At 43.2% G+C, this 24106-nt stretch overlaps 1 protein-coding gene across 1 annotated transcript in view; it reads right to left on the reverse strand.

Annotated features, from left to right (window-relative positions):
• shroom4 (shroom family member 4) overlaps positions 1–24106 on the reverse strand; it is a gene marked incomplete at both ends in the record, with an annotated part of 48948 nt that overhangs the window by 11347 nt on the left and 13495 nt on the right. Inside the window, 2 exons of the mRNA XM_079215838.1 lie at positions 3861–4070; positions 18600–18751. Of these exons, the coding sequence (XP_079071964.1) occupies positions 3861–4070; positions 18600–18751 (362 nt within the window). The remainder of the gene's footprint in view (positions 1–3860; positions 4071–18599; positions 18752–24106) is intronic.

Genomic DNA, 24106 nt, shown 5'->3' on the forward strand with positions numbered 1-24106 from the left:
AAAGGCAATCGTCAGACAAAATAAGCAAGTCGAAACACAGCGTACGTGGTTCAGGAATACCACTTTTGAACTGCACAGCTGGCGAGTCTGTTTTCCATCAGCGCTGAGCCGAAGATCCACGGCAGCGCCACGTGATTTCAAAGACATTTGGAGGAAGCCTCTTAAAAGCGGAGGAGGGATTTCCTCCTCATCAAATTCAAACTGCCCCGGAGTCAAAATCTCCAAGTCATCCCTGTGATTCCTCTCTTCCTTTCATTCCTTTCTTCCCGTCCCATCTGCTTTACAATAAATGTTGATTTAATCATTTTTGGAGACGTTTCAAATTTGATTGACATCATGAGATTTGTTCCCGTTCACTAGATGGGTCCGTTAGGCTTTGCATTGATTACATGACATGTTTACAGAAGAGCCCATGCTCATGCTTTTTTTTCAGGACGAACCGATATTTTGTTTATACAGCCCAAAAATCCCAAATTTGATCCAGAGGGCTTTACAATCTGTGCAACATATGGCACCTGTTGCCCTTAGACGCTTGATTCAGACGAGGAAAGACTCCCCGAAAACCCCTCAGACCTTCTTCCACAACCACAATGTTGTTTTAAGCCGACCTCCATCACCCTTCTCGCTCTGTTCCCTTTGACTTCCAACAGTCCGATGAAAGGCCAAAAATAATACAAAAAGAAAGAACAAAGGAATTTCCCAACAATCCCAAACTCTTTGGAGAAGACCACATCAGACAAAGTGACGGGGAGTTCTTTATAGCATAAGGAGACCTTCGGGAATAAGAGGTATCGATTGCTCCAGAAGGAAAGGACACCCGGTGTTTTTGTGTTTGGTTGAAATACAATCCGTATTGGTATTTCTCTTTGCTATAAAGAGAGAGTGGTCACTCACTGCTTTGTACTTCTTTGATGTTCTTATTCAGACAATAGGGAAAGCAGCCAAGGCGTCAGAGAAGAGAGATTTCTCAAACGAGCTTTGATCTCAAACAAGCATGGAGACTGTGGAGGCTGTCTGTGTGGTATTTATGGTTTACAGTCCATGCAAAAATCTGGATTTGTTCCACTATTTATATCACACCTATTTTGCGAAGGGATTCTTCTTCTGTGTTGAAGCAAAGAAGGGAATTTTGTTTGGCAGTCTTTGTATTTTCATTAAATTTCTACACAACATGACAATCCTTTAGCTGGCTCTGAACACTTGTTGAGTCCAATTCTGTGAACATCAAGTCAGCGTTAATCTTTTTGTAAATGTTAAATTATTACTTATGAAGGGCACCGAAAACGTCCACCACATGGCAGTTGGTATTGTTCCGAGAGCAACTTCCGGTTCTGACAAGTGAAGCTTGGTTGTATAGAAGTATATGCCTCATGTGTTAAACCTGCATTCTCTCTCCTGACCACCAGAGGGCGACTCCTCTGGTTGTATAGAAGTATATGCTTCATGTGTTGAAGCTCCATTCTCTCTCCTGACCACCAGAGGGCGACTCCTCTGGTTGTATAGAAGTATATGCTTCATGTGTTGACGCTGCATTCTCTCTCCTGACCACCAGAGGGCGACTCCTCTGGTTGTATAGAAGTATATGCTTCATGTGTTGACGCTGCATTCTCTCTCCTGACCACCAGAGGACGACTCCTCTGGTTGTATAGAAGTATATGCTTCATGTGTTAAAGCTGCATTCTCTCTCCTGACCACCAGGGGGTGACTCCTCTGGTTGTATAGAAGTCTATGCTTCATGTGTTAAAGCTGCATTGGGAACTGACACAATACAAATGAAATGCAGTCATGCAGAAATGAATGGAAAGAAAATGGCTGCCGAGAAAGGTGCGAGAAACACATTCAACACAACAGTCTGACACGGCTCCATTATCTGCATGAGAAAATGCTCCTTACAGGAAGTGAGCAATGAATGAGAAGGGAGAGACTTGACCTGGGTGACAGCGGAGCGGCAGACAGGAAATGAGCCGGGAGCTGGACAGGAAATGACTGTCCACTCCCGGCCAATCAGACGTGTGTGTGAGGGTTGAGACAAAATACACGCACGCTTTCAGGCTTTTGTTTCCCTTAAAAAAACAACACACTCAGATATAAACTGTACAAAATGTCCACCTCCTTCACAGAAACGCAGCTCATTGAACGTCTTCCTCTCTTTGTCCTCGCGCTCTCGGACTCGCATGCCATTGTCCGGAGTTATGCCGGCAGCGGCCGCCTCATCAGATACCGTGTGTGTGTGTGTGTGTGTGTGTGTGTGTGTGTAGTAGGACACACTGTGGGAATAAGAAACACACACACACGCTGCTATCTAACCCACATGGGACTATTACATCTACTCGTGGCTCGTTATATCACTGACTCCTATCAGAACGGGACACGGCGCCGAAAAACAAACACTGTACTTATTGTGAGGCAACGACAAGACGAGCGCGATGACTTCCTCTTTCTAAAGTTGGGCTTTGTGAGATCATCCTGGGAAACAAAGACATGCATGCCTTCATTATATTTAAGCTCACTGAGCGATTGTTTCTTTGTGTGGTAAAAATACCCACGATTGCATTTAGAGCTGAAACAGTAGAAATTACTTCACTTTAAATGATATTGTTGTTGCAGTGCGACGCAAGTAAAGTTAATATTGTTCTTTTGGACTGTTAATTGGTCAAAGATGTACTTTTTCTATATTTTCCCCACTTTCTATACTTGATTAATCACCAAATTAATTGATAATAAAAGTTCATAGTTATTTGGAGCAACAATTATGATGCGGCAAAGGTAATGTAAATGTAGATTCTGAAAGAGTAAATAACTCTCACAAATATAAAAGTTGAATAAGCAATGAATAAATGCTGCTACAGCTATTTGGTCCGGTATGATAAATATGGTGGCTAATGTTACTTATATTTTTTCTTTATTTATTATATATTATATATAAATTATATCTTTTTTCTTTCTTCATTAGTATTATTATAAATACATATATATTTTTTTGTAATAAATATATACATACATATATATATTTTGTATTATTATTATTATTATTATTATATATTTTGTAATTGTATTTATTATATATACATTACATATATATATTTGTATTTTTATTATAAATAAATATATGTATATTATAAGTTAACTTTATTCAGGGAGTCTGCCGGCTTATCTATATCCATCATCTTTTCCTACTGTTGCACTACGGAGGAGCGTTTATCATTATTGTGTCATTTCCAAACGTTATTGTCTCACTTCAAAACATACAAAACTACAAAAATCCTGTAAAAATGAAAGAGCGCCAACTTCCCAGAATCCTTTGCAACCACTTAAAAGTGCATAAACGCTGGTAAAAGGTAAAGACGGCCTCACGACAGCAAAAAAGGCATATTTTAAAAGAAAATTGATTTCTCTTGCCTGGTCCCAGAACGGGATCTGATTGGCTGTCACTTTGGAACGCTTACATAGAAGCCAGAAATAGACCAATGGGCTTCCTGCGTGGGCCGTGTTGACATTAGTCAAACGCGGTGATGTCACCTGTTTCCCGGCAGTGACTTACGGTCTCATTGTGTGTGATTCAAGCCTCCAGCTGGAAGGAGGAAGTGAACACATTCAGCAGAGGGTGACATCACAACATATTTATAAAGCAATGACAGCCGAGACGAGTGAAATGTGACTTTCAAAGCTTTTGTTTTGTCACAATATGTAATTATTAGACCGTCGAGTGTTAAATGAGGTGGATTCATTCTTCAATCTAATAATTTAGGAGCTTCAAATTAAAAGGTTGTGACGCTGCCGGTGTAATAACACTTTTAATAAGCTAGAAAGGTGATTTATGCTTCATCACATGAAGCCAGGTGGGACAGTCTGCCGCTCACCTGTTGTCGGTCGCCTGCCAGGGTAGTGTGTACGAGCCGGGGTGGAGCTGCATGGCAGGCAGAGGGGGAGGAGGGGGGAGAGGCGGGGGGTCGGCGGAGGGGAGGCGGGGCGCAGGAGGAGGCGGCGGCGGCGGCGGTAGCAGCGGGGGCGGCGGCTCCGATTCCTTCGCCAGGTGCCAGGAGTGAGGCCGGAGGTGAGGAACGCTGCGCCTGTGAGACAGAGGTGAGGGAGGGAAAGCGCAGGTGAGGATGAGCCGCTTTACGTCCCACATTATGACCACACGCTGCGCTCCCAGAGGCCAATTTATTAGGTACGTTTAGCTAAAACCAAATAAATCCTGTCGACCCCCTGGTGGTCAGGAGAGAGAATGCAGCTTTAACACATGAAGCATAGACTTCTATACAACCAGAGGAGTCACCCTCTGGTGGTCAGGAGGGAGAATGCAGCATTAACATATGAAGTATAGACTTCTATACAACCAGAGAAGATGCCCCCTGGTGGTCAGGGGAGAGAATACAGCTTTAACACATGAAGTATAGACTTCTATACAACCAGAGGAGTCACCCTCTGGTGGTCAGGAGGGAGAATGCAGCATTAACATATGAAGTATAGACTTCTATACAACCAGAGGAGTTGCCCCCTGGTGGCCAGGAGAGAGAATTCAGCTTTAACACATGAAGCATATACTTCTATACAACCAGAGGAGTCGCCCCCTGGTGGTCAGGAGGGAGAATGCAGCTTTAACACATGAAGCATAGACTTCTGTACAACCAAAGGAGTCGCCCCCTGGTGGCCAGAAGAGAGAATTCAGCTTTAACACATGAAGCATATACTTCTATACAACCAGAGGAGTTGCCCCCTGGTGGTCAGGAGGGAGAATGCAGCTTTAACACATGAAGCATAGACTTCTGTACAACCAAAGGAGTTGCCCCCTGGTGGCCAGAAGAGAGAATTCAGCTTTAACACATGAAGCATATACTTCTATACAACCAGAGGAGTTGCCCCCTGGTGGTCAGGAGGGAGAATGCAGCTTCAACACATGAAGCATAGACTTCTATACAACCAGAGGAGTCGCCCCCTGATGGTCAGGAGGGAGAATGCAGCTTAAACACATGAAGCATATACTTCCATACAACCAGAGGAGTCGCCCCCTGGTGGTCAGGAGGGAGAATGCAGCTTAAACACATGAAGCATATACTTCCATACAACCAGAGGAGTCGCCCCCTGGTGGTCAGGAGGGAGAATGCACGTTTAAGGCACTCAAGTATTGCTCGGGAGGTTAACTCCTAGCTGTGGACTGATTTACAAGCTCAATTATTTGTAATTCACACATGAACCCAGTCTAACATAGATAAACGAATCCCTGACGTCTTTTCCTTTCAATACAATACATCACTTTTTCCATTTTGCAACCCCCTCTTGTTCGACAATTTGATCCTTTTAATCTAAATTTGAAAGAAACATGTCGGTTTCTTTTTTGGTCGAAATACAACGATTTATCCAGACGAGATGGATAAGATGACAGCCACAGTTGTCAAGTGTCTGTCAAGATCCGGGCTTTAAATAAAACTCGCACTGGTACCCGGCCAACCCAAATTCTGTGGAAGCAGCTCCCTCAAAATGTTGTTTGGCCTTCGATCGGGCCGCCATTAAAAACTCATCCGACATGTACAGTAAGTCCGATCGGGAGCCAGACATTCCAGAGGGTCCCACGGTATTCACTAATTCCCTCATACAGACTTCCGACCCCGTATGTTAGCCAGATTCAATCCAACCCCCTGCAGACAGAGTGTGTGTGTGTGTGTGTGTGTGTGTGTGTGTGTGTGTAAGCTCAGACAGGAATACATGTGTAATTCTCAAGAGTCTGAATGGACCACGATGTGTTTGTCTTTCAGATTAATAACAGTTGGGAAAACTGCTGCTGAATGGAAACGAATGTGTGAAAACAACAAACGCAGCTGACTCGACATAACGAGTGGACTCTGAACGACCTGAGACTCGACTCGGACTCGATTGAGGTTTATAAAAGACTCAAACTCGATTTGGACTTTCCTTGACCGACTTGAGGCTTGAAGTTGACATTTAACAAGATTTGAACTTGGACTTGTCTCAATTGACTTGGGACTTAACGAGTCTCTTTCTTGACTTGGACTTGGGTCAATTGACTCGACATTTAACAAGATTTGGACTTGGGCTCGTCTCATTTGAGTTGACATTTTAATAATAACCACCTTGGCTTGGACTTGTCTCAATTGACTTGATACTTAACAAGTCTCTTTCTTGACTTGAGACTTAACGAGTCTCTTTCTTGACTTGGACTGGTCTCAATTGACTTGATACTTAACAAGTCTCTTTCTTGACTTGGACTAGTTTTAATTGACTTGAGACTTAACGAGTCTCTTTCTTGACTTGGACTAGTTTTAATTGACTTGAGACTTAACGAGTCTCTTTCTTGACTTGAGACTTAACAAGTCTCTTTCTTGACTTGGACTGGTCTCAATTGACTTGAGACTTAACGAGTCTCTTTCTTGACTTGAGACTTAACAAGTCTCTTTCTTGACTTGGACTGGTCTCAATTGACTTGAGACTTAACAAGTCTCTTTCTTGACTTGGACTGGTCTCAATTGACTTGAGACTTAACGAGTCTCTTTCTTGACTTGGATTAGTTTTAATTGACTTGAGACTTAACGAGTCTCTTTCTTGACTTGGATTAGTTTTAATTGACTTTAGACTTAACGAGTCTCTTTCTTGACTTGGACTAGTTTTAATTGACTTGAGACTTAACGAGTCTCTTTCTTGACTTGGACTAGTTTTAATTGACTCGATATTTAACAACATTTCAACTTGGACTTTTATTGTTTGATTTGACACTTGACTTGTAAAAACCTGTTTTGGACTTGTCTTAATTGACTTAATTAATTAATTAACTAGTCTTGAACTTGATCTGGACTCGTCCAGAACTTAAATTCCCTCGGACTGAAAGTCCCCCAGAAGAGTCGCTGGTTAAGATTCCCGAACTGAAAAGTAGAAAACTGTAAAACAAGACTATATTCTAGATTATTCCAGAGAAACATTTGGAGGTAGAATTTTTTGCGAGGAATGCGGCTCCTGGCACCGCGAGGGGAAAAGGAAAAGGACCGTTTCTGAGTATTATTGTTTATGATGAAGCAGGAGCAGGGGAACCGAACCCAAAACAAACACTCTGGTTTCCTGGTCCTCGCTCCTTAAGAGGGGTTTCTATCCGAGCCCACTGATTGTTCCACTCCGCTGACAATGTCCTTAAATTATCCCCTGAGAAAGTTTATATAGAGGCTGTTTTTATGCGTGTGTGTGTGTGTGTGTGTGTGTGGGAACTGTCTCATGAATACCATTATCAAACCCAAGTTTAGCTTTTGAGATGGAGAAAGTACGATAAAGACAAATGTGCTCAACTTCAGAATGTGATATCAAAAGTGTGTAGCCGTGCAGGAGAGAGAAGGGGAACGTTTTTTTCATTGTTTTTTCCTAAATGCTCCGAGCGGGAGCTTGAGGGAGGGTCCGCCATCATGCATCCCACACATGTTGTGATTTACAGATTAAAAAAAAACCGCGAATCACATGAATCAGGTTGTTTCTTCTTCTTTTTTCTAAGAAGTCGCTGACGCACGAGAGGTAGCAGCGCGTCCTCGATGAATGAGATGATCTCTGTTGTGACCGACCGGGAAAAATCAAGTTTATAAATGCACTCTCTGCAAACACACACACACACACACACATAAAAAACAGACATGCAACCAAAAAGAGGCACAAGCGGAGCGGAGAGAGCCGAGAAATGAAGGATTCTCCGTCCTGCAGCCGTGAATGAGCCTCTGTGAAAAGGATCTGCTGGAATGTCCCACTTAACGGTCAGAAACGGCAACAGCTGACTGATACCGCAAAGGTCACACACGCATAATCTGAGTCACACACACACACACACACACACAGACACACACGGCAGACAAAGGCAGCCGGACAAATAGATCTGAAAAAGAAAGAACAAGTCGCATCATGTGCTCTACAACGCCTCCATGGGAAGATTTCTTCTTCTTCTTCTTCTACTTTTTTTTTTAAAGCGTAGCTACTGAGACTTTCCAAATAAACTCGAGGGAGAAGATAATTGATCCTCGAGCTGATGTGCAGCCTCGGGCGAAGACCTACCAGACTCTGAAGCGAGCGCCGTCCCACCGATCCCAGTTCAGGTCCCCAGCATCCCCAGCACCCGGAGGTCAAGTTCAAAGAGACGCTGAAGACAATAAAGACGCTAAGGACAATAAAGACGTGTGTCCCGGCGAGAGAAGCAGGTTTTGTTGTCGTTTGTTTTTTTGCTGGCGACATCGGTGGAAAGTGTCCAAGAGCTGATGTCCATCTGAAGAAGTAACGCAGGGAGAACCGACCCGGCGATGCTCGCGTCCCCTCCCCTCGCTGGGAGACAAAACATGGCCCCCCTCTCTCTCACTGTCTCTCTCTCTCTCTCTCTGTCTCTCCCTGCCTCTCTCGCCCCCTCCCAGGCAGGATGTGTGAGTCAGTGGGAGAGGAAGTATTGAGGAGAGCAGATAAAGTGGTGGACGGCTGCTAAAATAATACCCAGAGTTCCACACTGTTATTGTTTGACATGGGGGGGGTAGAGGCAGAGGTACTTCCTTGTGTGTGTGTGTGTGTGTGTGTGTGTGTGTGTGTGTGTGTGTGTGTGTGCAGAGCGTGAAGAAAGTGATCAAAAGAGAGTGTTGGACGGACGAGGGGGCTTTTTTGTGTGGTTTTTTTTTGGGGTTTGGCCGAGACGAGAAAAACAAGATGTGGCGAAAGACGAGGAACGGAAGAGACGACGGGACGTCTGCAGGACGAAGGCGAGGATGAGGAGGAGGAAGAGGAAGCAGCGAGAGAAGGTGATGATGAAGAGGAGGGGAGGCTTTTATTACTCGCCGGAGCGCCGCATTTCTTTTAGCTCGCACTTCTGCTGCAGGAATATTATCAGTGAACTGTGAACCATCACAGCTCCAGGCTCATGATAACTACATTAGCTTTTATTTTGCATTTAAATACTTAACTGGGATCAGACACTGGGGAACAGTTTTAAGTGATTTTTGTTCCTGAAGGCTCGGTTTTGTTGAGCATACTGTAAAATATAAATTGACTTCATTAATAAATGAATGATAGTTGAATCCAGTAAATGACAAAAACTATTAATTGAAAATAATTCAAATTAAAAAAGGCGTCCTTGGGTTTTCAGATACCAAGCGGATAATTATCCCCTCTGTCCGAGAAAAAACTAAATAGTAAAAATGTTTAAATAATAATAAATATATATATATGTAATATAATAATAATTATCAATAATATATATATATTTATTTATTAATTAATCAATTTCAGACGATAGTAAATACAAATAATCCCATCACAAGCTGTGAGAGCTGAAAGTTCCAAAAAAAAGACTGAACCAACGAAGCGATCTCTTACATGCAAGAAATAAATCAGATTCCTGCAACTTGGGTCAAGTCCATTTCTTCCCACACGAATCTGTAATCGTCCCACTCGTGTGCACAAACCCGTCCACTGAGAGAACATGACGGATCAGTGACCTTTGACCCTGGAGAGCAACGAGAGGCGAGAGGGTCCGACGTCAACGCTGCTCAAGTTTAACCGACCTCACGACAGCAGACGCTGAATGACACTTCAAAGGATCTCCTGCAGACTCTGTGTGTGTGTGTGTGTGTGTGTGTGTGTGTGTGTGTGTGTGTTGCATACATGCATGTGAGCAGATTCCTCACATTCCCAGTCTTCCCTTCAAAAAGGGTGAAGGGTTAAAGCCTAAACAACCCTTTGTGTTCGCCTGCAATCAGGAACTATTTGTTTTCTTTGTGTGTGTGTGTGTGTGTGTGTGTGTGTGTGTGTGTGTGTGTGTGTGTGTGTGTGTGTGTTTGCAATCAGTTTGTTTTCCCTGCCTTATGGGTCTTCATCACCCTTGATTATGGATTTCTGAATGACACACACACACACACACTTGTAGACATGCATTTACTGCTTGGACGCACACACAAGCTCTCTCTCTCTCACACACACACACACACACACACACACACACACACACACACACACACACACACACGGTTTTGGACATACCAGGTAATCAGTACAGTGAGACGAGGCTCATACCAGAGGTCGATGGCAGGAAGGGTGAAGTCCGCTTTTACATCTGCAGCACAATGCACTGTTTGTTACTGCTTGATCCCCTGTGTGTGTGTGTGTGTGTGTGTGTGTGTGTGTGTGTGTGTGTGTGTGTGTGTGTGTGTGATCAGTACTTTACTGCCATTAACTTCATCCCACAGTCAAGAACGTTGTAAACTAGACACTGTCCTGTCAGTCGAGATCACGTCTTGATTCTACAGTTTATCTTTAAAGGGCTAATACATGAAGTTGAGGCACTGAAAGGAGTTGAAGTGGCAGTTGAAACAAAAAGCTCTGAATAACCTGCAGAGGAAAGCTAAACGGAAGAATTAAATCAAGTTGAAACTGCAGTTAAAATCCCCAAATCTAAAGGAGCTTTAATTTCAATTAAAATAAAAGCACTGAAAGCAGTTGAAGTGGCAGTTGAAAGACGGATTCAGTGTGGAAAGAAGCTGAATAGACAGCTAAAGTCTCAAAGCTGTCCGCTTCTTTTTATTTGGTGTTAACTACTTGTTTTTTATGCTTTATCCCAGAACCCCAAATAATAGTAAACATTATTATTTATTAATTTGTTTGTTTATCAGTTTACATCAAAATCTAGTGAATGTATTTTTTTTTAAAGCATCACGGACTCTGGCAACTTCTGATGAATTAACAAATATTTATAGAGAATTTATAGACTAAATAATCAATAAGTGGGCGAGTTAGTTTGCAGTGTTAAAGGGAATACTCTCTCTCTCGATCAATACCACTGATTTACGGAGAAACATCTTTTTAACACGTGTGTGTGTCCAAGTTGGCCTCGAGGAATCTGTGTGTGTGTATGAGTGTGAGAGTGTGTGAGGCCCGTGTCGTGTATCATGGAGTCGCAGTTTAATGAGCCAGTTAATAAAAACCAGGCCAGAGGAGACAGATAAACTGTAGCAGACCACACGCAAAGAGGACACACACACACACACACACACACACACACACACACGGTCATTATCCTCCAAAGAGACAACAGTTCCAGGATGAAACTTCTTCAGTTTTTCGTCGCTCAAAGAGCTTTTCAGACGTGACTAAGCACTAAAAACACATTTTAAAAAGGAGGACAAATATTTATTTTTCAATATCTACCTGCGGGGCGGTTTAGAGTCATCAGTTAAGCTGCGCACAAACACAGACGGGCCGTCCCGCCCGGGAGTCGAACCCCCGTCCCACTTGGCGACAGCGCTCGCCCCTCGCTGCTTTACGGAGCACGAAATGCTCGACTTGTGTCTTTTACATAAAGCGTCACAAGCTAAATCATTCAAAGTCAGGGCCCTAATCGGACCCAGGATAGTGTGTGTGTGTGTGTGTGTGTGTGTGTGTGTGTGTGTGTGTGTGTGTGTGTGAGGAAGAGGTCTTGAGGAATGTCAGGAATGTGTATTGTTCAGTTTGGGAAGCGGCAGACTATTGTGCTTCATGGTTCTTGGCACCGCAGACCTCGGTCCTGCCCCGGTCTCCTGAGACCCTGTGGTACCAAAACCTAAACAACGGGACGTGTGTGTGTGTGTGTGTGTGTGTGTGTGTGTGTGTGTGTGTGTGTGTGTGTGTCTGTCTGAAACAAGCAGGAAAAACTACAAGGAGCGAGTCGGCATGAACACATGAGAAGATGTGCAGAAGGACAAAAAATACGAAAACAAATGTTTCAAATGAACACAAACAAACAAACAAACAAACAAACAAACAAACTGTGTGGACATTTCAACACTCTGAGGAATGACTCCTGTTTAGGTCTTTATTCTGTAATAAAGCATCATATTTAATAAGACGATCATACATGTAGTGACGGAGTACTTGGGTAAAAACAAAGTGATTTAAAAACTGTAAATATACAAAAAGTAAACAAATATACAGTATAAATATTTATCTCTCTATTTTCCCGCTTTGAATAATGTTCGTCAAAACACGTTGAAATGTTATTTTACCTCCAGTTCCCACCGACTCTTTCACCCACTTTCCATCCTGTCATCTCCTCTTCCTGCACCCCGCCAAAATAAAGGTTGAGCGTAGCGGAGATGAAACAAAGAGCTTTGTCATAAAGTCCTGTTTCCATCAGACGTCAAACAAGACATCCGCCACTCTTTTAATTATTATTATTAATTTCCTCATCTTCACATTTGAGTTGAAATCTGACCGTTTTCTTATAAAAATAAAGATTTATTGTGTTTTTGTGTGATTAAAAAGTGACATAAAAAAAGATTGATGGCTCAAAAATAGAACAAACCGCTGCACTTCTTCACAGGTTGAAGGTTGTAGTTTTAAAAAGGTAAATGCTTTTGTTTTTTCAATATGTACATGTGCTTTTAGTTATTTCTCTTCCCAGTATATCTGCCTGCAACAACATATGAAGAAAGCCACGACCAGACAGAGAAATATTTATTAATAAATTATGTTTGAAAATGTCCAAACCCAAAGTTTCAGAGCCAAAATGGCAAGAACCCGACTTGAATTTCAGCAATTTCCCCACGTTGATGTTGTTATTATTCACATGTGGCCACAGCTAGAGGTTTGAAATGTTGGTGTTGGGTATTTTAAATGACTTAACAAGATTATCTGAGTTGTTGCAGACCGTTGCTCTTTTATTCTTTTTTCTACCGACTTTTCGACAACTTGAAATACATGCTTTTATGTGTATATATGTATTGTATTAGCCTGAATCACAAAGTCCGGCTTCATCACAGAAGATCACACCAATACTCCTTAAAATGGTAGTTCAGCATTTTTAGCCAAAACACATTTATTGATTTCGCAGCTTGATTCTGCAGCCGGCTAGCTTAGCTTAGCATAAAGACTGGAAACGGGTGGAAACAGCTAGCCTGGCTCCACCGCCTCTAAAGCTCCCTAATTAACACAACGTATCTGGTTTGTTTAATCTGTACCAACAACATAATGTGTGTTAACAACATAAATAAACTACACATGCGTGCAAACGTGCGTCTGAAGAGCAGCTTCCTGATCCATGAAAACGACTCGGTCTCACGCCACGCTGGACAGGAAGTAGAGAGGGAAACTTAGGAGAGAACAGGAAATGATGCTAAAGATCAGGAATGTCCTGCTGCCTCTTCCATGGCTGCCCACTGAGACACACACACACACACACACACACACACACATCTAACAAAAGGTCGGTGAAAACAGGAAGTAGTATAGAAGAAACATTTCCAGGTCGAGCCAACAAAACATCCCTAAACATTCTTTCCCATCCAGAAATATACATCGGTAAAAAAATTAATCTGTCACTTAAAAACACCCTCGCCAAATAAAAGTAAAAGACAAAAATATCCGTTTAAAAGAAAGCAGGTGAAAGGTCAAACGCTTATTAAGGGTTCAGGAGGGAACATGTGTCCTCATGCAATATTTAAAATATAAATATAAATGATAAAGCAGTAGAAATAAAAAGAGCAGGAGAGCGGCGGACATTTTTTTGCATGCCGTTGCCATTGCAGCGAGTTAATTCCACTATAACTAGCATCAACCACCATCTCTTTTTGCACTCATATTTGACAATATTTTGGTCTTGTTTTGAACACAAACACATGTTGGGCAGTTATTAAGTCCACTCAACTACTTATTTGGGAGAGTTCGGTGCTCTATTTGTTTGTCCACGACATGCCAAGTCATTGTTTTCTTAGATTTTATGTTCAAATATCAATTTACAATCCATAAAAACTGGGATAAAATCCTCTAAAAATCCCCAAAATGGCGATTGGGTGGAGAATATGAATCTCCAACACGTGTATTGATGATTGAACAATCATCCAGTCGTTCACAAATGTTTATCACGCAAACCAGACAAACATTCGGTGGATCCGAGACTCTGAAACGTGAGAATATGCTGCTTTTTATATCATTTGTTGGTGAGACACAAAACAAAAGCTGATCAGAAGACTTCAGCTTCGACTCTTGGAGATCGTATATATTTATTTTACGCCGTTCAGACCAACTGAAATGGATCATAATCGATTCATTAAGAAAATACTTGACGTAAATCATCTGCAGCCCTAAATCATGTTCTTGTAAATAATGTAAATCAGGATGCAACTAGCTTTCAATTTATCACATGACATGATGGGAAGTGTTTCTGGGTAATGAAGGTAATGCACTGCCGTTTGCGTGAAACCACATTTCTTAAATGTTTAACTTGTTTTGCGTCTGTTGTTGGCTTCTTCAAGCTTGTGGATGTCTTGATTGGGGAATAAAACCCCATTTAACAGCATTGTGGGTCCTTAAATACCATCAGCTGGCTTGTTAAAGCGTCTCTACTGATACAAAAGACCAGTAAATTCCTGTGGTTCCCCAAATCCAGCCTGCAGGCGAGCAGCAAGTCTGAATTAAGACGTTTCATTGAAGGAATGGACAATACGCTGAAGGTCGGAGGTCAAGCCGATACGATTCAGACCAACAGAACAAACGGTGAGAATGTTTGGGCGAGACTTCAGGACTCAGAGTTTCAACCTCCCTTCCAGGACTCAAAGAACATGGGAATCAAACTGTTTTATATTTCCGGTGTTACGCAACTCCTTATTACCGTGATGGAAACCTGACAGACACAAAGCAGCCCTTTGTAAATGCAACGCCGGCCTCCATATCAAGAGCGGAAAAGTTGCTCAAAAGCACCATTTTCCGACCCTAAAGTGGAGCAAAGCGTCATCTCTCCTGGCCGACTCCTCGTTTCCTTCCTCCGCATTTACATCATGTAATTAAATCCACGATGTGCATTTTCCTTGCCGGCTCTCGCCGTAAAAAGAACACAAAAAAAGTGCTTTTACGGTAAAATACTGTTCGGGGGAACCCCAGTGAGTGATTTCCTGATGCTTCCAAGACAAGCGCTCCGTGTAAGAAGTCCATGTCGCAGCGCTCCAGCTCAGTGTGGCTTAGGTGAGCTTTAATTGAGCTTAGAATAACAGAAAAGGCACAGACGCATTTCTCACACTTAATAAAACACAAGCAGACGCGTACGCACGTATAAAAACATTTACGCGGGTGGAGTCCGCGCAACTTTGGCGCGAGTGCTGACAGCCGTTTGGCGGGCAGCCATCTTGGAAGAGCAAGCAGTCGTGGTTAAATACGAGGGCACTAAATGAGTGTGTTAGAGAGACTAGTCTTTATGATAAGGGGTTCCTCCTACCCAGAACCCCTTGCTTCTGAAGAACTCTTTTGCTGCGTTTACACGACGAGAAACAAAAGCAATCAAAACAGCCAAGTGTTGGCGTTGACGCCGTTGAAGTGTACCCTGGGAACCCTGGGAGGGTTCTAGATGAAACCATTGGAATATAAGAGGGTTATTGGTAGAACCTCCTGGGAGGGTTCTAGATCAAACTCTTGGAATACAAGAGGGTTATTGGTAGAACCTCCTGGGAGGGTTCTACATGAAACTCTTGGAATATAAGAGGGTTATTGGTAGAACCTCCTGGGTGGGTTCTAGATCAAACTCTTGGAACACAAAAGGGTTATTGGTAGAACCTCCTGGGTGGGTTCTAGATGAAACTCTTGGAATACAAGAGGGTTATTGGTAGAACCTCCTGGGAGGGTTCTAGATGAAACTCTTGGAACACAAAAGGGTTATTTGGAGAACCTCCTGGGAGGGTTCTAGATGAAACTCTTGGAACACAAAAGGGTTATTTGGAGAACCTCCTGGGAGGGTTCTAGATGAAACTCTTGGAATACAAGAGGGTTATTGGTAGAACCTCCTGGGAGGGTTCTAGATGAAACTCTTGGAACACAAGAGGGTTATTTGGAGAACCTCCTGGGAGGGTTCTAGATGAAACCCTTAAGATGTAAACAGGGTTTTCTCGACGAAAACTCTATATAAAAAGGTTCTTGGTAGAACCCACTCAGTATCCTTAGAAGGAGGAACGATTATGGATAGAACCTCCAGAGTGAGTGTTTGGGCAGAACCATTTCCCCATAGAAGAGTTCCCCTAGAACCTCTCAAAGCTGGGTTATTGGTGGAACCTTTCAAAGTAGTGCATAACGGTATAACCCTGTATGTAGTGGTCTAAGTACAACCCTTTGAAAGTCTTCCAGGCGGAACCTTAAGAAAGGTCCTACCAGGAACCAAAAAGGGTCTACATTAAACCCATTCTACGTTTTAGGAGCTGTGGGGTTTAAAGGACACTCAGACGCCCAAATATGGTATGAAAACATTTAATACGCTTATTATTATTTGGGGGAGAACAACATCTGAACTTGTTTTTAATCTTTTAATCAGCATAAGTTTGGCTAAGCTAAGCTAACTAGCTTGCTGATCCCTCAAAATGATGCCTCTGTATTCTTACTTTGTTGAGCATGTTTCTGCCTCCATCACACACACCTACACACACACACACAGCAGGTTTTACACTCCCCATAATAATGACCTCCCGAGTCAGAAACAGAAACAGAGGTGCGTCCCTTCACATGCCATCGCCGTACCAACAGGGTTATTAAAGAGGTGGCAACAGCTTTTGGCCTTTGGTTCTTTTCCACCGTTAAAACTATACAAGACGAGCCAAGTGTGCAAATGTGAGCATGTCATCATCGCTCAGCGACCAGTGTGTGTGTGTGTGTGTGTGTGTGTGTGTGTGTTCCTTGTTCCAAGAGTAATGACTGAAACTGGCAGAGGGAGTCGAGGTCAAAGGGCAACACGGGTCCCACCCAATGCCGCCGCCGCCGAGATTGGCCATTAGTGTCAGTAACCTGTCAATCAAAGTGGGTTTAATTCATGTGTAGCAGCCCTATACTGGCACAGGGAGCACGTATAAAACACACCGATTCACTCACACACACACACACACACACACACACATTCAGAGGTCATTACAGTGTCATGGATGTCATTTTAACGAGGCCTTTTGGTGCTTTGAGTGTTGTAGATGCAGGATCATGTGAATTAGCATAGATCTGTGAGAAAAAAAACCATCAAGGAAAGTTTTTTTGGTTTCCATATAGAGCTGAAACACTAAAGATCAAAATTCAATCTTTTCCTGAACTTCTTATCCTTAAAGTTAAAAGAAGCATATTAAAGCAGCCATATAAATAAAACGAACGCTTTACAAGGAAGTTACATGTACGTATTTATAAGAGATATATATATATAAATAAAAGAACATATCTACACACTGTGCACGTAAAATATTTAAATTACAGTGCAACAAATGCATGAAATTACTCTATATGTGTAGGAAGGAAACTCTGACAGGAACAACTGTTACTTTTACATGTGGAGCACATGTGGATGATCACACACACACACACACACACACACACACACACACACACACACACACACACACACACACTAGGAGTCAGACATGCAGAACATACCAGACACTGACACACACACGGTGGATTAAACTGGGTGGCATTGCTCATGACCGGTCGCATTCCTAAAATCATGTTTGTCCGTGTTGAATGCACCCACACTGTGTGTGTGTGTGTGTGTGTGTGTGTGTGTGTGTGTGTGTGTGTGTGTGTGTGAGAGAGAGTACAGCAACGCTCCCAGTCTGCTGGATCTGGTTTCAGAGACTCCAGACAGAACAAGACGGTCTGCTGCCAAACAAACAGCTGTCTCAGGCCGTCAGAGGAGACAAACCAGTGACGTGTAACCACCAGTTAACCACCAGTTAGAACCACCAGTTAACCACCAGCTAGAACCACCAGCTAGAACCACCAGTTAACCACCAGTTAAAACCAGTTAAAACCAGTTAACCACCAGTTAACCACCAGTTAACCACCAGTTAGAACCACCAGTTAGAACCACCAGTTAGAACCACCAGTTAAAACCAGTTAACCACCAGTTAAAACCACCAGTTAAAACCAGTTAAAACCAGTTAACCACCAGTTAGAAGCACCAGTTAAAACCAGTTAACCACCAGTTAACCAAGATAAGAAAGTGCAAATGTTTTACTTCCCTGCCCTCTACTCGTCTCCTCCCTCCCTCCCTTACTTTCTTCCTTGTCTCCTCCCCCCTCCTGGTTTCCTCCCTCACCTTCCTCCTTGTCTACTCCCTGCCTCTCTTCCTCCTCCCTTCTTCCCTCACCTTCCTCCTTGTCTCCTGCCTCCCTCCTTCCCTAACCTTCCTCCTCGTCGTCGTCTCCTCCCTCCCTCACCTTCCTCCTTGTCTCCTGCCTCCCTCCTTCCCTCACCTTCCTCCTCGTCGTCTCCTCCCTCCCTCCTCCCTCCCTCTCTTCCTCCTCCTTCCCTCACCTTCCTCCTCGTCGTCTCCTCCCTCCCTTCCTCCTCGTGGTCATCATCTCCTCCCTCCCTCACCTTTGTCCTCGTCATCTCCTCCCTCACCTTCCTCCTCTCCTCTCCTCTCCCTCCCTTCCTTCCTCCCTGTCTCCTCCCTGACTCCTCCATCCCTCCCAACACGTGGAAATCTTCCCCGCGTCGGCACCGAGGAAGAGGAAACCTCCTCCCCCATCCCTGTTCCAAAGATGAAGCCCTCCCTCACCTTCCTCCTCGTCTCCTCCCTCCCCCCCTCACCTTCCTCCTCGTCTCCTCCCTCCCCCCCTCCCTGTTCCAAAGATGAAGCCCTCCCTCACCTCCTGACGGCGAGCTTGAGCAGGCGGTAGGACCCCTTGATGAGGACGAGCGCTTCCTGCCGGCTGCCGTAGAGCGCGGAGCCGTTGATGTTGATGAGCTCGTCTCCGACCTTCAGCTTCCGGCTCAGCGCGGCCTTCCCTCCATCCTCGATCTGCAGGAAAAAGAAGCTGAGCTCAGGGAGCGCTCCAGAGGGGAAGGAGGGAGAGGACGAGGACAGAAAAACACTTTTGCTGAGACACTTTTTTTGTGAGGCCGTCTCTGTCCCCGTGGCAACGGGGCATTCTCCAAAACATCCCGCCGCATTCCTCTGTAACGCCGGGTGCGGTGTGAGGTTCGAGTTCAGTCGTAAATCACAGCGACGGCGGCCGAGCGGCACAGAAACGAGCGGCGGACGACATTATATAAAGGAAAGAAGAAGAAAAAGAGGAAAAGACGTCCTGCAACAACATCTTTGTGCAGTTTAGGAAACTAATGCGTTCTAGTTGCAGTAAACTGTTTATTAGAGACTTTAATCCTATTAGATATTAAAGGTAATTTAAGATACTTTTATTGTGTGTTGTTCTGGCGCCCCCTGTGGACTAAAGAGGTAGTGTCTCTGAGCACCATGGTCCCTTTAGAAAAACTCTCATTCTACTGGAGGAGGTCTCAGTCTGGTCCTCTTAGACCTGGTAGAGGAGGAGGAGGAGGAAGAAGTAGAAGTAGAAGTAGGAGCAGGGGAAGAAGAAGAAGACGTAGAAGGAGAAGAAGAAGAAGGAGTAGTAGAAGGAGGAGAAGAAGAAGGAGGAGAAGGAGGAGGAGGCGAAGAGGAAGTAGGAGCAGGGGAAGAAGAAGAAGTAGAAGGAGAAGGAGAAGAAGAAGAAGAAGAAGGAGGAGAAGAGGGAGGAGGAGAAGAAGAATAAGAAGAAAGAGGAGAAGGAGGAAGAGAAGAAGGAGGAAAAGAAGGAGAAGAGGGAGGAGGAGAAGAAGAGGAAGAAGGAGAAGGAGGAGAAGAAGGAGTAGAAGGAGAAGAAGATGTAGAAGGAGGAGAAGAAGAAGAAGAAGAAGAAGAAGAAGGAGAAGAAGAAGGAGAAGGAGAAGAAGAAGGGGGAGTAGAAGAAGAAGAAGAAGGAGAAGAAGAAGGGGGAGTAGAAGAAGAAGAAGAAGGAGAAGAAGAAGGGGGAGTAGAAGAAGAAGAGGAGGTGCTGCTGCCTCTTTGACCTTCAACCACCAAACTCCTGAACATTTGTGCGCCATTGAAATAAATTCAATAATAAACAGCAAACCTTTCTAATCTTAATTCAGGAGGAACGGCCTCTGACTGCACGACTAAAACACAACGTCAACCTCTTTTAAACCCGGTGTTTAGTGGGAGAAGTGAGACATTCTGAGTCGCTCCGACTAAATCGTCCCTTCTCTGAATGGAGTTCGGCGTATGAAGCGGCTATAAAGGTTCACGTCACGGATTAAATGATTAGTTGGGCTTTTCCGCATTTCACGCTCGACAAAAAGCGAATCAGATGTGAAACCCAGGTGAGCTGCAGCGTGAAGGCCGCTTTGAAGACGCCTCTGGGGACGAAGAAAGGACAGATTCCTGATTATAGAAGAGAGTAGAGACGGGGAGCAGACTAGCCCCGCCCCCTCTGCCTCCATCAGTCACTCAGGAATCAAAGGAACGCGTGTGATGGAAACACAGGTCGCGTTTTACGCTTTCAGGCGTTTCCTTGAGAGGCGTAAATCATACGTTTACTTTCTCGGGCCCGACGCCGGCACGGATTCTGACTTCTAAAAAAAGTTAATATTGGATATCCGACCTGGAGGAAGATGTTTAAACCCGCCTCTTCATCCTCAAGACGTTTAAACCCGCCTCTTCATCCTCGTCGTCCGGCGAAGAGACTTCCTGTGTCCCGAAATAATGTGATAAAACTCCTCTCAGGTGTTTCTGAGTCAGTTTCAAAGCACTTTGGTTCAGTTTCACACCGCGCTGACCTAAATGCGTGTGTGTGTGTGTGTGTGTGTAGTGGGATGTCCAGACAGGGTGAGGTCACCACAGGCACCGTGGAGACGCAGAAGAAGAAGAATGCCCTCTTTATGTGCTGAAACACACACACACACACACACACACACACACACACACACACACACACACACACACACACACACACACGTCAGACACACCCTTTTATTTTTAGATTTGAGGGATTGACTTCATGGTGTGTGTGTGTGTGTGTGTGTGTGTGTGTCTCATTGTGCAAAAAAACGGGAATCCCCACGCTGGTCACAGGTTGTCCTCACTTAGTTATCACCTCACACACACACACACACACACACACACACACACACACACACACACACACACACACACCAAACTACATTGAACAACAGCCCCTTTATCATAAACTGAAAGGATCAGCTCCAGCCTGAAGATCATTAACAGCGGGGTACAAATCGGCGTGTGTGTGTGTGTGTGTGTGTGTGTGTCGCTGCAAGGCGGTAACCTAAACACGTGCACGTGAACCCTCACATTACCGAAAGGTTGAGACAGAGAAGATTAGTAGTCCTGTGTATAGAACACCGCTCTAGCTGAAAACTGAGTGTGTACACACACTCTCTCTCTCTCACACACACACACACACACACACACACACACACACACACACACAAAAGATGCTCAGAAGCTCTGGCAGTGAGCACAGTTTGGGAAAAGTCGTGTCATTTTCTTTTGACTGAAGATACACAACAATTTAAATCACGTGTGCGCACATTTGTACAACACACAGACACACACACACACAAATACACACACGACCGCTGGCGAGAAATAAAGTGAAGGAAACAGTTTCTCATTTGTTTACATGAAGACTTCCAGAGAAGGATTTGTGCAGAAAATATGTCGTATGTTTGAATGAAAACGAGCGTAAAGGAGATAATAGCGCACACACACACACACACACACACACACACACACACACACACACAGTCAGTCAGTATTCTGCATGAATGAAAGGTGACGTGAAAGAGGAACCAGGGGAAAGAAACGCTGCGTTTGGGATGAAAGAAAAGATAATTAAATGAAAGAAAAGATAATTAAATGAAAGAAAAGATAATTAAAAGAAAGAAAAGATAATTAAAAGTTGCGATGATGTCGCGTCCTCGCAGTCTAAATAAAGCGGCTGCCAGCTGCAGCAGAAGCTATTTCGGGAGAAAAAAGTCCAAAGCACACGCCTGAACACACAAAAACATAAATGTGAAACACTAACCCCGACTCCATGGTGCATTCTGGGTAAAAAAAAAACACAACTACAGATCATCAAGTTTGGAATGCATCGATTTGACTAATTACACCTTTAAATAGTTTTGTTCTCCCAGAGCAGCTAAGGCTCATGGGTATTGTAGTTCTTAGATCCAGGTTGTATTGATATTAACGGCGTCAGCTTGCTCTCAATAGAGCCATCAACCTGGCGGGTCCACACGTGATCCTCCAGGACCCTGCAGGAAACCCCCCCGCTCCGGGAGGCCCCCCAGGACAAAGACCGGGACCCCCGGCTATTGTCAGCGCTGCCACCGTTCAGCTCCCAAACATAAAGGGGGGTTCAGAACGACCTGGACATTCTGAGTTTGACGCCACCGGTTGGATTCCCTTTTAATTGCCACTGTTGGGACTGAGCCGCTTACACAACAAGACCGAAGTCTGAGGCAATAGAAGATCAACTAGATAAACTAGATGAAGATAAACTAGAAGATCAACTAGATAAACTAGATGAAGATAAACTAGAAGATCAACTAGATAAACTAGATGAAGATAAACTAGAAGATCAACTAGATAAACTAGATGAAGATAAACTAGAAGATCAACTAGATAAACTAGATGAAGATAAACTAGAAGATCAACTAGAAGATGGACTAGAAGATGAAGATAAACTAGAAGATCAACTAGATAAACTAGATGAAGATGAACTAGAAGACAAACTAGAAGATGAAGATGAACTAGATGATGAACTAGAAGACAAACTAGAAGATGAAGATGAACTAGATGATGAACTAGAAGATGAAGGTGAACTAGATGATGAACTAGAAGATGAAGGTGAACTAGATGATGAACTAGAAGATGAAGATGAACTAGATGATGAACTAGATGACGAACTAGAAGATGAAGATGAACTAGATGATGAACTAGAAGATAAACTAGAAGATGAAGATGAACTAGATGATGAACTAGAAGACGAACTAGAAGATGAAGATGAACTAGATGATGAACTAGAAGACAAACTAGAAGATGAAGATAAACTAGAAGATCAACTAGATAAACTAGATGAAGATGAACTAGAAGACAAACTAGAAGATGAAGATGAACTAGATGATGAACTAGAAGACGAACTAGAAGATGAAGATGAACTAGATGATGAACTAGAAGATGAAGATGAACTAGATGATGAACTAGAAGATAAACTAGAAGATGAAGATGAACTAGATGATGAACTAGAAGACGAACTAGAAGATGAAGATGAACTAGATGATGAACTAGAAGATAAACTAGAAGATGAAGATGAACTAGATGATGAACTAGAAGACGAACTAGAAGATGAAGATGAACTAGATGATGAACTAGAAGACAAACTAGAATATGAAGATGAACTAGATGATGAACTAGATGACGAACTAGAAGATGAAGATGAACTAGATGATGAAATAGAAGATAAACTAGAAGATGAAGATGAACTAGATGATGAACTAGAAGACGAACTAGAAGATGAAGATGAACTAGATGATGAACTAGAAGACAAACTAGAAGATGAACTAGATGATGAACTAGAAGACGAACTAGAAGATGAAGATGAACTAGATGATGAACTAGAAGATGAAGATGAACTAGATGATGAACTAGAAGACGAACTAGAAGATGAAGATGAACTAGATGATGAACTAGAAGACAAACTAGAAGATGAAGATGAACTAGATGATGAACTAGAAGATGAAGGTGAACTAGATGACGAACTAGAAGACGAAGATGAACTAGATGATGAACTAGAAGATGAAGATGAACTAGATGACGAACTAGAAGATGAAGATGAACTAGATGATGAACTAGATGATGAACTAGAAGATGAAGATGAACTAGATGATGAACTAGAAGATAAACTAGAAGATGAAGATGAACTAGATGATGAACTAGAAGATGAAGATGAACTAGATGATGAACTAGAAGACAAACTAGAAGATGAACTAGATGATGAACTAGAAGACGAACTAGAAGATGAAGATGAACTAGATGATGAACTAGAAGACAAACTAGAAGATGAAGATGAACTAGATGATGAACTAGAAGATGAAGATGAACTAGAAGACGAAGATGAACTAGATGATGAACTAGAAGATGAAGATGAACTAGATGATGAACTAGAAGATAAACTAGAAGATGAAGATGAACTAGATGATGAACTAGATGACGAACTAGAAGATGAAGATGAACTAGATGATGAACTAGAAGACAAACTAGAAGATGAAGATGAACTAGATGATGAACTAGAAG

The sequence above is a fragment of the Taurulus bubalis genome (assembly GCF_910589615.1).
Source record: "Taurulus bubalis genome assembly, chromosome: 3".
Taxonomy (NCBI): domain Eukaryota; kingdom Metazoa; phylum Chordata; class Actinopteri; order Perciformes; family Cottidae; genus Taurulus; species Taurulus bubalis.